This window comes from Centroberyx gerrardi, chromosome 24, assembly GCF_048128805.1.
Source record: "Centroberyx gerrardi isolate f3 chromosome 24, fCenGer3.hap1.cur.20231027, whole genome shotgun sequence".
Lineage (NCBI taxonomy): Eukaryota > Metazoa > Chordata > Actinopteri > Beryciformes > Berycidae > Centroberyx > Centroberyx gerrardi.
In genome coordinates, this window is record NC_136020.1 from 17,120,170 (window position 1) to 17,135,288 (window position 15,119).

Genomic DNA, 15,119 nt, shown 5'->3' on the forward strand with positions numbered 1-15,119 from the left:
ACACACACACACACACACACACACGGACTACTCTTCACAAAGTACAACTTTTAGACCCCTGATGGGTTGTCAGTGTGGCTCCCTGGTTAATAGATTATAATATAATTAGTTTCCATCTCATAAAGTAAATCCACAGAAATCCCCTAGTAATTTGATCAGAAATGAAATCTGAGAGCAAAGTGAGACAGAGAATCTCCCTCACCTCCAGGCAGTCTGACGGCTTAATGAAGCTAAAGACCAACCTTCTCTTACAGATCACATCGTGGTCGTTACTCTGCTTTTTCACAGGTTGTCTCCATCCGCAAAGGAACATACGTGATGTGGAACTCATCTGTAGTATCGGAATCAGTGCCGATCAACGTTTCAATAACCGTTCAGTGGACAGCTGCCATGTCTTTTAACAGATCAAGCATTAATTTATGTGTCACACACTTCACACACACACACACACACACTGGTTGGACTTTACTTACAAGTCAAATCGGAGGTTCTGCCGCTCTTCAAAGAAGTAGTCCAAAATGAATTTACGCACAAAGTCTGGGTTTAGCGTGTTGTCAATCACCTCCGTCCTCCCAAACTAGAACCAGAGAGAGAAAAAGACAGAAAACCAAAGATGAGAAATTTGAGATTTGAAATTTGCTTTGATAAATGGTGGGCAATGTTGCTGGAACTCAACAAACCTTCATAAAAAAACTGAGCTTTCACAAAATCATGTTTTTTTGCATGTACACTTTGTGAATTTGCAGCACGGTTATGTGAATAATTAACCCCCAGCAGGTATTTTTAGGTCACTTTATGATGAGGCTGGATACTGAAGATTATGTTAACAGTAATGAATGCAGGGAAGCTAAACTAGCAAGTCAATGGGGGGTCAGATAGGTCCTCGTTTGGCATTTAACTTATTAATAATGTATGCAGATGATGGGTTACTCAGAACTATGAATAACTGAGAATGATTGGGGCTGGAAGATTCGCCCCCTCATTTACATACATGAATATTCATGAATCTAAAACACACTGGAGAATGCGGTACGATCCCACGCATGTGTGCGCACATGCTTACACAGGAATTTGCCATATGTGTCAACGAACACACGCACACATTCAAAAGGTAATACATTACAGATTACTTGCTGAAACTTGTGTTACCTAAATGTCTCTTTCCTTTCCAAATATTTTTGTGAGTAATCCAAGAAGTAACGCAGTTGTTTCTAAAGTATCTGTTATCTTTCTTGTATGAACAGGTAGTCTAGTGTATGTACTATATGTCTACTACTGTCTGTCCTGCACTGTCCCGTTACAAGTAACGGTGCAGACCAGACACGATTTCATGAATTTGCCTCCATTCATTGTCTATGACAAACGAATAGCCGTGTGCACACGGCATGACAGCATAGGTGGTGATGCAAAACAGCCCGCAATGAGAAAAGTTGAAAAAAATGTCATATGAAAATGACGGTTGCGGTGCGAGAACCAATCACATTCTAGCAAAAAGCTGAGGATCGTCGGTACTGGTGAGTTAGAGAGAGCAGAGTAGAGTAAACTTTATTGTCCCCGAGGGGAAATTTGTCTTGGGCACAGTGCTTTACATGAAAAAACATCACAAAAACATCACAAAACATGAGAAGCATTTGACGCGATGCTAGACAGTTGCTTCACATAAAAACATCTTAAAGACATAAAAAAGACATTTGATTATACATTTGACATTGACAACACGACGGCTTAAAAAGAAACTGTAGGAATTAAAGTGCAAAAGTGCTAAGTGCTAAAGTGCTTGTGTATTTATTGCACATTGCTCCATTGCACTAAGATTTAGCATTAGAGTTCAGGCTGGAACAAACGATAGCTTCAAGCGGTTTGATTTGCACTTTGGCACACAGAGTCTTCTTCCTGATGGCAGAGGTTCGTATTCAGAGAAGAGAAGTTTCATGACTGCCTGCTCGTACAGGCTCTGTATGGGCTCATATTCTTTCTTCCCTATTACCTTCACAGCTGTTTTGTGCATGCTGGCAAGCTACCGCAGGTTGTCTAAAATACTTTAGCTCTGGCAGGCTGAAGCTTGTAAATGTTAACCTGCTAGACTAACTATGCCGTTACATCCAAATGGCTGTAGCCACTTAGCTAGCTACCTCGCCAATTACACCCAAGGAAAGCACAAGCAATGACTTTTGATAGGGCGAAGTGATGCAAAGTGGTTGCGCTTGGTCTGCATATACCGTGAATGTGAGGTACACACACACACACACACACACACACAGAGTTCTCACCTCTCTCCACTCCTTGTTGCCGATGCCTTGTGTGTAGAGAACGCAGACTGTGGAGAACAGAGACACAGCACGTTAATGCTAATGATCAGTAAACCTAACAATTACATTTCATCTGTTTTTTTCAGGCGCTTGTCACAATGTGAGTAAACCTTTCTGAATTATCCATCCAGCTAACAACTTGTTAGCCACTGTATGTTAAGATTCTTCGTTAAAATCAACCACAAGCTAGCTTGTTAGCTTGCAGCAAGGCGTGGTTAGAGAAACGCTAACAATGCTAACTAGCAAGCTGTTTTGGGGGTATCTGAGCCACAGATAGAGAAACATTTCTCCCATAAAATGCGTGGCAAATGACTAAAAACAAAGCTAAAATTCAAAATGCTCAAGATCCACCAGAATACGACTAATAAGGCATAATTGCATCAATCAACAAAAACAAAACAACATCAAAGCACCTCAGATTTTTATTCATAAAGCCCAAACAGTAATATTTCCCCTCTTCAGATTGTCAAAAACATCATTTCAGAGCATTATGCAATTTGCTGAAACAAGATAATTCCTCTAAAAGGCAAATTACTGAGCTCACTCATACACTTCATTTCTGAAGGCCTTTGATGTTCTTTTCAGGTAGTGACACGGGCAGATACACCAGCATGCACACACACACACACACACACACACACACACACTAAAACTCTTAGACATTCTCTTGGATCTGATATGAACAGAAAGGTTTCAAACTGATACTAGAAAACTTTGGATCCTTCACTTTCTAGTACGAAATCCATCAGGTTGACACGCATTGGTCATTTTTAATTATGTTTCAGCCCATGTAATGAAAGCTTTTTTAATCTTTTTTCACTTGAGTGCCCTGTTTTTTCTTTTTGGATCACTGCTTTTTCAGAATCAATTTTTTTTTATCAGTAAGCGCAGTTTTCCAGTATCTCAGAGATTCTCTTTTTTGTGTCTCCTCTCCCTCCTTTCTCTTTCTTTTTCTCCCGTCAAGCAGGTTCATATCAAGAGACTGAAGTCGCAACGCTCAGCATAATCCCAAGTGCCACTCAGCACAAGTGCTTCCCTGGATGTATGGCTAAAGCCTGAGCTCCTTCATCATCATCATCATCATCGTCATCACCGTCATCATCATCATCATCATGCTAATCACCACCATGATCGTCATCATGTTCATCACTGTCATCATCATCGTCACTTTGAGTCATTCTCACCCCGTGGTATGTGTGCTGACAAAGGAAGTGTGTGTGTGTGTGTGTGTGTGTGTGACATAACCAGATATTGTATAGAGTTTATTATAGAGCATGAAAAGGCAAAGTTCTCACATTCCTAACTGACAAATCGTCAATAATCAGTATTAACGATGATGAATTTTTAGGATGAATCTCTCCCTCCGTCCCTCCTCCCTCACTCCCTACATGACACACACACACACACACACACACACACCCACACACATATACGCACACACCCAGTGCAGCTGGAGCAAAGACAATCCAGCATTTCCAAACCAATGATATCCTCCATCTCAACATATTAGGGCTGCAACTAACAAATACTTTCATTATCGATTCATTTATCCATTTTTTTTCGATTAACCAATTAATCATTTAGTCTATAAAATGTTAAAAAATAATGACAAATGCCCATCACAAGTCACCAGACCCCAAAGTGATTCTTAAAATAGCTTACTTAGTCTGACCAGCAGCCAAAAAAAACTGAATTATTCATCTTATAATGATATGAAACAGAGAAAAGCAGCACATCTTAGCATTTGTGAAGCTTTAACCAGCAAATGTTTGGTATTTTGACTTGATAAATGAAACGATTAAATCGATAAAATGATGAATCGATTATCAGAATTCAAATCGATTATTTTTCCGTCGCACTGCAACATATTGTGATATGGTTCTTATAGCTGTGGCTCCTACAGAAAGGTTATCAGTGATTTTAACAGCGAGGAGAAGCGAGACGGATCGCCTCCCACTCTGGATCTATAGGCATTGGCTGCTGAGCCTCATATGCATTAGTCAGAGCCGCCTGGAGCCGCTCACACATTCAGTGGAAAAACACTCACACACACACATAAGGAGTGACTCACGGCTACATACGGCGAAATAAGAAAAGGTGCACTTCGGTCCTTCATTTATTTCTCACTCTCGTTCACTTCCCCCCTTATTATTTTTACCTTGCTTCTTTTATAGTCCTTCATTAATTCCTTCCTTCCTTCATGCCTTCCCCTCCTTCCTTTCTTCCTTCCTCACCCCCTTCTTTCCTTTCCTTCTCCCCTCCTCCTTCCTGCTTTTCCCTCCCTACCTTGTTTCCTCCCTTCTTTCCTTCCATCCCCCCCCCCTTCTTTTGCCTTTTCTTACTGTCCTTCCTTCCCTCCTTCTTTCTGTCCTTCCTTCCTTCTGCAATCCCTTCCTCCCTCCCCTACCTTCCTTGCTTCCATCCTTTCTTCCTTGTGCTCTTCCTTCATGCCTTCCCTTCCATCTTTCCTTCCCTCCCTTCTTTCCTTTCATTCCCTCCCTTCCTTCCTGCCTTCCCCTCCCTCCCATGTTTCCTCCCTTCTTTCCTTCCATTCTCCCCTTTCTTTTGTGCCTATTCTTCTTCTTTCTGTCCTTCCTTCCTTCCTTCTACAATCCATTCCTCCCTCCCCTAACTTCCTTGCTTCCATCCTTCCTTCCTTGTGCCCTTCCTTCATGCTTTCCCTTCCTTACCCCCTCCTTTCATTTCATTCTCCCCTTTTCCTTCCTGCTTTTCCCTCCCTCCCTTGTTTCCTCCCTTCTTTCCTTCCATCCTCCCCCTTCCTTTGCACCTTTCCTCATTGTCCTTCCTTCCTTCCTTCTTTCTGTCCTTCCTTCCTTCTACAATCCCTCCCTTCCTCCTCTACCTTCCTTGCTCCCTTCCTTTCTTCCTCCCTTCATGTACCTGAACAGAATTTGAATCTCAGAAATAAGTAAGGGCCAGGACTTGAGGCTCCTTTGCTTTCTCAGCACATAACTGACCAAACATTGAAAGTGGACCAAACTCCATTGAAATACTGGAGCATTGATCTACTAATAAGAGTGACAGACAAACAAGAGACGGTTGATCTTACTTGGGTCGGATTTGGAGAAGGTGTCCCTGTCCAGCAGGTTTCTGTGGAGAGACAAACAGGAAAGGAGGAGTCAGAGAGACGGTACAGTTGGCGAAGAGATGAAACATCCGCCATGCAAATTGCGTTTCCATGTGCACCAAATATACAGACTATTTATGTACTCCACTGGCCTGAAGTTGGCACATGTTAACATCACATTCTGTTTACAATATCCCTGCGAAACGCTTATGCAATGTGTGAAAAACACACACAAAAAAAAAATAGCAGGGACATGCCGATATTAGCCAGGATACTGAGGCACGAACTGTCGGTGTTCAAGATCATGTTCTGGAAGTTTTTCAATACTGACTCTGGTTCTGATACTTGAGATTTGTGATACCTTTCTTGAATGAATGAAAGCACATTTTATTATGCGATGGGGTAAAATTGTTTTTGTGTATCATTTGCTGTCTTCTTTCGTAAATAGAATCAGACCACGCTCAATTGATTTTCTCAGTACAAATGTGCATAAACAAGAGGAAAACACACTTTTCCGCTTGTTTATGGTTTATTTAGTATCAATTTTGAAGCTATTTGATACCCCTTGGTGCCTTAAACTTGATACCGATGCCAAAACTCTGTATACTACCAGTAGGTACTATTCTTCGAAACCTATCCCTAAATGATACTACACAGAATATATAGATGTTTATCTGTTTTCAGGTCGGTGAGTGGGATATGAAGATCCATATAAACAGCTTAACCTGCATATTCAGACTTTAACCAGAATATGAGCTTTTATCCGCAGCATCGACTGCATGTAAATTCACTCGCTGTGGGGAAAAAACAGACTCGCACATGAGAAGACACACATTCACAAACTTCTGGGCTGCCTCTGCACCACAGGCTGCTCTTCACACCACAGGCTTTCTTTCCTCATTGTTTACAGCAGCAGCGGTGCAGCAGACAGCGCTGAGAGCTGAGCGGCCTCTTAGCGCTGCATGTCTCGGGCAATGAAAGTTAAAAACATTTCAGCGTTTACAGAGGAGCGCCGCAATTCAGACAAGTCCTCCCCAGCCGCACAGAAACAGCAGCACAAAAGCTCAGACTGCTTCAGAGCGCTTCCACCAAAATACACAAATAAAGTTACTTATCTCAGAGCTGACAAACTGCATTATCTTAAGGTTATGCAACTAAACAAACAAAACTAACCACTAAACTACAGTGGATTTGATTTACACTCATACTCAATATATTGTTGGATATCCAGATTTGTATGGATCTTCATTTCATGCTTGAAAAACATTAGGACTAACTCACTGAGCAACTTTACACTGATTAGTCATTTAAAAGACTAGTTTAAAAGGCTAAAATGAGACATAAGGTTTAAAAGTGATAGTTTTGTAGATGTTTATGTCTTAGACTACGTCTTCTGGAGTATATGACAAAAATAAAGCCGTATCTTGTTCTTCTCTGGTGCATATTTTGGATATTAACAGCTGTTTATGCATTGTTTAAATATGTAATAATGTATTTACGGCTTGGTCTAAACCTGGGCTATACATTGCCAAAAAGATCCTGGGCTATATGAGAGCTAAAGCAGAGATAAAACATTGAAATGACGTCTAGTGCTCAGTGGGAAGTTTCAATTCTCTGAGACCTGTGATGTATTGTGCAGTTTCCTGTCTCAGCAAACCTTCTGAGTTGCAGCCAAGACGGACATTAAACTCGTAAAGAATTTATGTTCCTCAAAAGCGGAGGGTGGAGGGAAAATCCACTGGCTTGATATGAAAGTGGTATGAGACATTATCATTAATTCTGATTTGCGAATAATGAGATGAATGATGATTACGGCAGCTAATGGTCTGGAGAGGAGGGGAGAGGAGGGGAGAGGAGAGGAGGGGAGAGACAAAAGGAAAGAGGAGAGGAGGAGAGGAGAGGAGATGAAAGAGAGGAGAGACCAAAGGAAAGAAGAGGAGAGGAGATGAGAGAGAGGAGAGGAGAGACAAAAGGAAAGAAGAGGAGAGGAGGAGAGGAGAGGAGATGAGAGAGAGGAGAGGGGAGAGGAGAGAGGAGAGGAGGGGAGGAGATAAAGTTGAATATAATAGGAGAGGAGAGGAGGAGGAGAGGGAGAGGAGATGAGAGACAAAAGGAAAGAAGAGGAGAGGAGGAAAGGAGAGGAGATGAGAGAGAGGAGAGGGGAGAGGATAGAGGAGAGGAGGGGAGGAGATAAAGTTGAATATAATAGGAGAGGAGAGGAGGAGGAGAGGGAGAGGAGATGAGAGAGAGGAGAGGAGAGACAAAAGGAAAGAAGAGGAGAGGAGGAAAGGAGAGGAGAGGAGATGAGAGAGAGGAGAGGGGAGAGGAGAGAGGAAAGGAGGAGAGGAGATAAAGTTGAATATAATAGGAGAGGAGAGGAGGAGAGAGAGGAGAGGCGATAAATAACAGGACATAACAGAGGAGCACAAAGCGGGATCACTAACTTGTCAATGAGGTTAAATCACTCTAGAGCGGTAAACGCCTGGATGAGAGCTAAAGTCTACTCTCCAATCCTCTGTCTTATCTCCTACTCAACCTGCCTTGACATTTCCCGGCTGCGGAGAGGCAGTCAGACTGTGGGAAATGCTTCCCGTCATCCCCTCAATCCCTGGGATTGTCAGGGACTTTGAAAGGCTGTCTGACAAAGCCCTGAAAGCATCACTGGATGGAGACTCTCCGCAGCCTCCCTTCCTGTAACCGATGTGTTTTAGCTCATTTTCAGCTCTGTGTCTGCCTCTCTGTTCTCCTATTTCTCTCCCCTTTTCTCGTGTGCACTCTCTAACTCGTATAAACACCACCTTTGGCATTTTCTCTCTCGCAGTCTCACTCTCTCGTGTGCCTATGTTCGTTCACACAAAAAAACACCTTTTGTATCCTCTGTGTCTTGCTTTCTCGCTCGCTCTCTTTCTTACTCGCTAGTTCACTCATTACAGCATCTCTCTCTGCAACAGTGGATGCAAGATTTAGACAAGATGCAGCCTTGATAAACAAACACGAGCACACATTTTTGCTCAAAGGTTTTTCACAAAGGCACCTTGCACTCTGATTTCACCCTAATCAATTTTAGCAGTGTTTTTTGTTTTGTTTATAGATACTGGAAGCAGATATTTGTGGGCAATTTGTTAGCGACACTGGCAAGTCTGTTGGGGCTGAAATAGGAAACTTTTGGAACGTGCAGCACTGTATCTGATTTGTCACTTGTACCAGCATTGCTTACAAATGCAACACCAGCTTCTGCCTCCAATATCTCAACAACAAAAACACTGATTAGTGATTAGTGTGCTTTTTGGATCGACTGAGAAGACTGTCAGTTCATGATGTATCCCATAGGCCTCTAAAAATGTTGAACTATCCCTTTAAATAGTGTCAAGACTCTACAAAGGAACCATGTTTTGTCCATCTGACAAATTGGGGGCAGGGCAGAAAACTGACTTTTTTTTGTTTGCTGGCCAAAATTCACAAGCCTAATGTTTTTGATTTGATTTGATTTATTAGACAATTTAAAAAAAACATAGAGCATGGGGAAACCATGTACAGTTTTCAGAAATTGTCAAGGATAACACAATAAATCTGGTAAGCTTATTTCCATTGTGGTCCTAAGGGGTAAATGGAATTATAGGATGCAATCATACAAAACAATTAGGTTTTTAGAATGAAAAAGGGTCCTCCAAAGCATGAATGCATACCTGTCTGGTACAATAAACAAACTAAAGGGTAACTTCGGTATTTTTCAACCTGGACCCTATTTTCCCATCTTTTTGTGTCTAAGTGACTAAAGGGGACAACAATTTTTTAAATTGGTTCAGTATTGAGCGAGATCGCTTCAGCCGGCAGCCGTGAAACGAGCTGCAATGTAATCCGACGGGGCAAATCGCACCGTCAATGTACGTCCACTAAAAGTACTTGTTTTTGCCACTGACAGGCTCAGATTGTTATTATAAGTGTCTGACAACATTATGGAAAGGACCCTACAGAGAAATGAAACGTTTTTCTTTACCTTTCACTTACCGAAATTACCCTTTAACATCCACAGCTAAAATCTGCCACCATCTGTTTGGCAGCTGGGGTGATTTCCCATTGGGTTGGAGGTGAAGTTAGGGACACTTGGGCCACAGCGGCAGGTTAAAAACACACTTTGAGAGAGAATTAAAGACTTCGGCAAGCTATGACTGGTTGCTGCTTGAAGCACATCACACACGCTGGCACTCCGAATGGGCTCCTGGGCTCCCCCTGCGCGTGTGTTGAGTGTGTGTGTGTGTGTGTGTGTGTGTGTGTGTAGGACACGTTTTCAGGGTTTCCACTTGAGAGGATAATGTGAATGAGTCATGGCTCTCTCTCTCTCTCTCTCTCTCTCTCTCTTTCTCTCCCTCCTTCCCTCCCTCCATCCAGAGGCAGGCAGCAGAAAGCTAAAAGCTGCCATCCGTGGCAGAGAGATGTCTGCAGGAATAAAGGTACCAGACTAAAATAGTGTTCGTATTTTTAGCGGAGAGTTTCCCAAAAATGCTAAAATCCCACAGCAGGGGTCACGTGCATGTCAGGAATTAAAGCAAAGCAATTTGATTTTCTGGCTTTATTCACACGGAGAATGATATTACATCTCTCTGATGGAGAAAAAAATGGATTATACTGGATATCAATCATTTACTGGTCTAAGTCTGCAGCGTGAAGTAAAAGCAATGGATTGAATCAGTCAATAGTTAAAGTTAAGAATCGTATTGCTAGTGAAAAACTGAATAACTCACTCGCCTCTCAGAAAATAGATTTCCTTAATATATTTTCCATAGGCGGCCAACATCAGTAGATGCAGCTTCTCTCTCTCTCTTTCTCTCTCTCTCTCACATACACACCACCTTTGGCATTTTCTCTCTCTCTCCGTCTCTCACTCATTCGCACAAAAAACACTTTGTGCATCCACTCTCTCCTTCTCTCTCTCTCTCTCTCTCTCTCTCTATAATTCACTTGCTTGTCTGCCTCACTCACTTAATCTTTCATTATGTCTCTCTTCCTCGTAATCTGTTGATAGGACTAATTGAGGCCCACTCCAAATAAATGAACCTCACATAAACAGTGAAGTGGGACTGCTGTAACCCGGTCAGCCTGAAATTGCCATCTGGTTGAAGCGCCTGGATTTCCCCTTTTGAAAATCCACTCAACTGTACATTTTGGGCAATATGGCTGTTTGTTAAAAGATATTTCATCCACACATCAGAGGGCAATGTGGCAGTTTAGTTCATTGCTTCCTAGATAAAAAGCTGGACCTCTTAAAAGGAAGATTTACAATATGCACCGGTTCAAATCAGTTAATGAAAGATTGAAAGATGCTGGGTTTAATCGAAGACTGAACAAACATACACACACACGCAATATGTGTGCAATATGGCAAATTTGAATCTGTTAATGCAATTTTGAGTGGAAAATCTGTGCATGATAACTGTGCAAAACAAAAACCAGAAAGTTCTCCCATATGATTAATTGCTGTATATATATATAAACAATAAAAAAGTCAAAACAGATAATCCCTTTCTGGTCTCCATGTATCCATAGTGAATGCATGTGCATCAATTTATGTCAATCAATAGCAATATTATTGTTGTTTATTGTGGCACCATTTTCCAGGATATTGTTATTTAGGTTCTGTTAACCAATCCAGTTCTCTTAACTTGTCAGATTGATTTTGTTTTTGTTTTGAGGTGGTCAGTTGTCTTGAAATGAGCAAGAACTCTGAAATGCAGACGTTTTGTGGAAATGAGTATAGTCATTTTCACGTGTTTGTTACATTCAAAGGTTAGCTAATGGTTAAGTTTAGGTAAGTAAAACAACTTCTGTTAGGGTTAGGGTTTTGGTCATGGTTGAGATAAGAGATATGAGATAAACTTTTGCTGAAAATGAAAACATCACACAGTAGTATTATCTATCTATTAGTATATCCATGTAATCCTTTTGTGGTGGAGCAACATATTTCTCTCAATTTTGTCCTCAGAGCTCATATTTGCATTTTGCTTTTTGCTCATTTCACTAAATTTCAAGGAGACCAGGCTGTTTACTTCTTTGCTCTATGACTTGTGTGTATAACTCTAAACTAAACAAACACATTCTCAACTAAGACCACCAACCCCCTATACTCTCTCACACACACACACACACACACACACACTGCCAGCACAACCAACACACAAAGGCAGTGGCAGATCTGACAGCACTGATCCCAGATCTGATCAAAGCATCTGTGTTGCTGCTGTATAGCCTCCTCTCTCCGCTGTGGGGGGAACGGATACCGGGACAATCCCCCGCCACCCCAGCCATGCCTCTGACGCATCACCTCTGACAGCTGTCAATCAGAGCGACAGGCAGTGAAATCTGACACCGCACACACACACACACACACCTTCATGCTTGCTCTCTCTCTCATTCTCCCTCTCTCACTGATGCCATTTATTCTCTTTGTAGGGGTTAGCGACAGGTAAAGAGTGAATAAAAGTGGAAATATGAGAAATAGGGACAAAAGACGGACACAGTGGCAGACAGGCAGAGAGACAGGCAGACAGACAGGCAGACGGACAGGCAGACAGACAGGGTGAGGGGTGAGCCACCATCTTCAGTTGATATGACAGTTCTCTCTAATTATGTGAAATGCCTGATAGAGCTTCAATGTGGGGTCAGAGAGGGGGTTATCTCTCTCTCCCTCTCTCTCTCTCACACACACACACGCACACATGCAGGAGGCCTGACCTCCGTGCATTTGCTCAACCGGGAGAGCCGCGCGGCAACAGCAGTATGGGAATTGTTACCATGGCAACTGCTGACAGCCAATTGGGGCCACTTGACTGACTTGACTGACAGTTGTTGTTTTGTTTTTTTGTTCCCCCCCCCCAGACAAGCAGGGATGCCATCAGTGCTCTGGTAACTGAAGCACTTACAAGCAGAGCAAAGGAGAGGAGAGGAGAGGAGGAGAGGAGAGAAGAGGAGAGGAGAGGAGAGGAGGAGAGGAGAGGAGAGGAGAGGAGAGGAGAGGAGAGAAGAGGAGAGGAGAGGAGAGGAGGAGGGGAGAAGAGAGGAGAGGAGAGGAGAAGAGGAGAGGAGAGGAGAGGAGGAGGGGAGAGGAGGAGAGGAGAGGAGGGCTGTGGCATTCGATCTCTCTGCTTTTCTCTATATTTCTCCCCTCATTCCAGTCTTCTCATCTCTCCTCTCCTTTGCCTGTATCATTTTATCCTCACTTTTCCCTCCTCTCCTCTCCTCTCTTCCCCTCCCATTTATGAATGAATGAAGGAACGAATAAATCTTCCCATTCCTCCTCTCCCCATTCCACAATCTTCCTTCCCATTAAATTCATTTCCTCTTCTTCTCTCCTTTTCACTTCCCCCTCCTCTTTCCCTCTCCTCCCCTGCTTCTCCTCTCTCATCCTCCTATTTTCCTCCACTCTCTTCCTCTCTCATTTCCTTGCCTTTATCCTACTTTCCTCCATTTCCTCCTCTCCTCTCCTCCTCTCCTCTCCTCTCCTCCTGTTGAGGCTTGTTCCTATTTTGATATTAAATTAATGAACACATCCAGCGTGCTTTTTGGATCGGCCTTAGAGGCCACGTCCCCGACAGTGTTACCTTGACGACACAACAGCGAATCCCCCGGGACCCTCACCACCCTCTCCTACGCTGCAGAAATAAATTGGGTTTTTAGCCCAGTGGAGGGGAGGAGAGGAGAGGAGAGGAGAGGAGAGGAGAGGAGAGACAAAAGGAAAGGAAAGGAAAGGAGAGGAGAGGTAAATAAAGGAAAGGGGGATAAAAGGGAGGATAAAGGAGAGGAATTGGAAAGAAATGAGGATAGAGGAAAGGAGAGGAAAAGAGAGGAGAGGACAATAAAGAAAAGGAAAGAAAAGGATAGAGAGGATAGAGGAGAGAAGAGGAGAGATAGTGGGGAAGAGAAAATGAGAGATACACCGAGAAAAAGTGGAAATGACAGAGGAAAAGATATATAAGGAGAAAATGAGTGTGATGAAAAAGTCCTGGTGCTGTGAGTTATATATCGAAGAAGACCAGGAAGAACGAAAACCAGAGGGAAAGAATAAGAAAGTAAGAAAGTGACAGAGAGAGAGAGAGAGAGAGAGCGAGGCAGGCAGTCTAATTAGCCATCCCAAACAGCGTGAGAGCAGCAGAGGAAGCTTTTCAGTGTGTTTTCAGACTGTGACTTAACCTGCTCTATTTCTGGCCTCCTGGACCCTATTTGGAGTCCGGCGCTAACTCTGCACAGAGGGAACGAGAGAAAAGACGGGAGCGAGGGAGTGTGTGAAAGAGGAGTGGGTTTAAAAAGCTGCAGCACACTGGAAATACTAAGGAGGTGTAGATGGTGCCAGAAACTGAATCCTTCAGATGGAGAAATTCTGTTTAGTTTTCAGATGAGTAAGGTTTTTAAATCCTATTATCCTAGGATTTGATGTTTGAATACTTCATAACTTACATTCATAGTTAAAGACAGTAGAGGTTGTTTATTTATAGTTAGAGACAGTAATGGCTAAAATATTCATAGAGACAGTAGAGGTTGTTTGTTCATAGTTATAGACAGTAGAGTTTGTAATATTCATAGTTAGAGACAGTAGAGGTTGTGTATTCATAGTTAGAGACAGTTGTGGTTGTTTATTCGTATAGTTAGAGACAGTAGAGTTTGTTTCTTTATATAGTTAGAGATAGTAGAGGTTGTGTATTCATAGTTAGAGACAGTAGAGGTTGTTTATTCGTATAGTTTGAGACAGTAGAGGTTGTTTCTTTATATAGTTAGAGATAGTAGAGGTTGTGTATTCATAGTTAGAGACAGTTGTGGTTGTTTATTCGTATAGTTTGAGACAGTAGAGGTTGTTTCTTTATATAGTTAGAGATAGTAGAGGTTGTGTATTCATAGTTAGAGACAGTTGTGGTTGTTTATTCGTATAGTTTGAGACAGTAGAGGTTGTTTCTTTATATAGTTAGAGATAGTAGAGGTTGTGTATTCATAGTTAGAGACAGTTGTGGTTGTTTATTCGTATAGTTTGAGACAGTAGAGGTTGTTTCTTTATATAGTTAGAGATAGTAGAGGTTGTGTATTCATAGTTAGAGACAGTAGTTGTTTATTTATATAGTTAGAGATAGTAGAGGTTGTGTATTCATAGTTAGAGACAGTAGAGGTTGTTTATTCGTATAGAGACAGTAGAGTTTGTTTGTTTATATAGTTAGAGACAGTAGAGGTTGTGTATTCATAGTTAGAGACAGTAGTTGTTTATTTATATAGTTAGAGACACTAGAGTTTGTAATATTCATAGTTGGAGACAGTAGAGTTTGTAATATTTATAGAGACAGTAGAGGTTATTTTTATAGTTTGAGACTACAGAGTTTGTAGTATTCATAGTTAGAGAGTAGAGTTTGTAATACTCATAGTTAGAGACAGTAGTGGTTGTTTATTTGTATAGACAGTAGTTGCATGTTCATAGTTAGAGGCAGCAGTGGTTGTGTACTCATAGTTAGAGACAGTAGAGTTTGTAGTATTCATAGTTAGTAATATTCATAGTTAGAGACAGTAGAGGTTATTTGTTTATTGTTAGAGACAGTAGAGTTTGTAGTATTCATAGTTAGAGACTGTAGAGTTTGTAATATTCATAGAGACAGTAGAGGTTATTTGTTTATTGTTAGAGACAGTAGAGTTTGTAATATTCATAGTTAGAGACAGTAGAGTTTGTAATATTCATAGTTAGAGACTATAGA

At 41.8% G+C, this 15,119-nt stretch overlaps 1 protein-coding gene across 1 annotated transcript in view; it reads right to left on the reverse strand.

Annotated features, from left to right (window-relative positions):
- Positions 1 to 15,119, reverse strand: part of LOC139914294 (copine-8) — a 98,423-nt gene that overhangs the window by 65,951 nt on the left and 17,353 nt on the right. The window contains exons 2-4 of the mRNA XM_071902573.2: positions 5,380 to 5,420; positions 2,271 to 2,317; positions 474 to 577 (exon numbers count right to left, since the gene is read on the reverse strand). Of these exons, the coding sequence (XP_071758674.1) occupies positions 474 to 577; positions 2,271 to 2,317; positions 5,380 to 5,420 (192 nt within the window). The remainder of the gene's footprint in view (positions 1 to 473; positions 578 to 2,270; positions 2,318 to 5,379; positions 5,421 to 15,119) is intronic.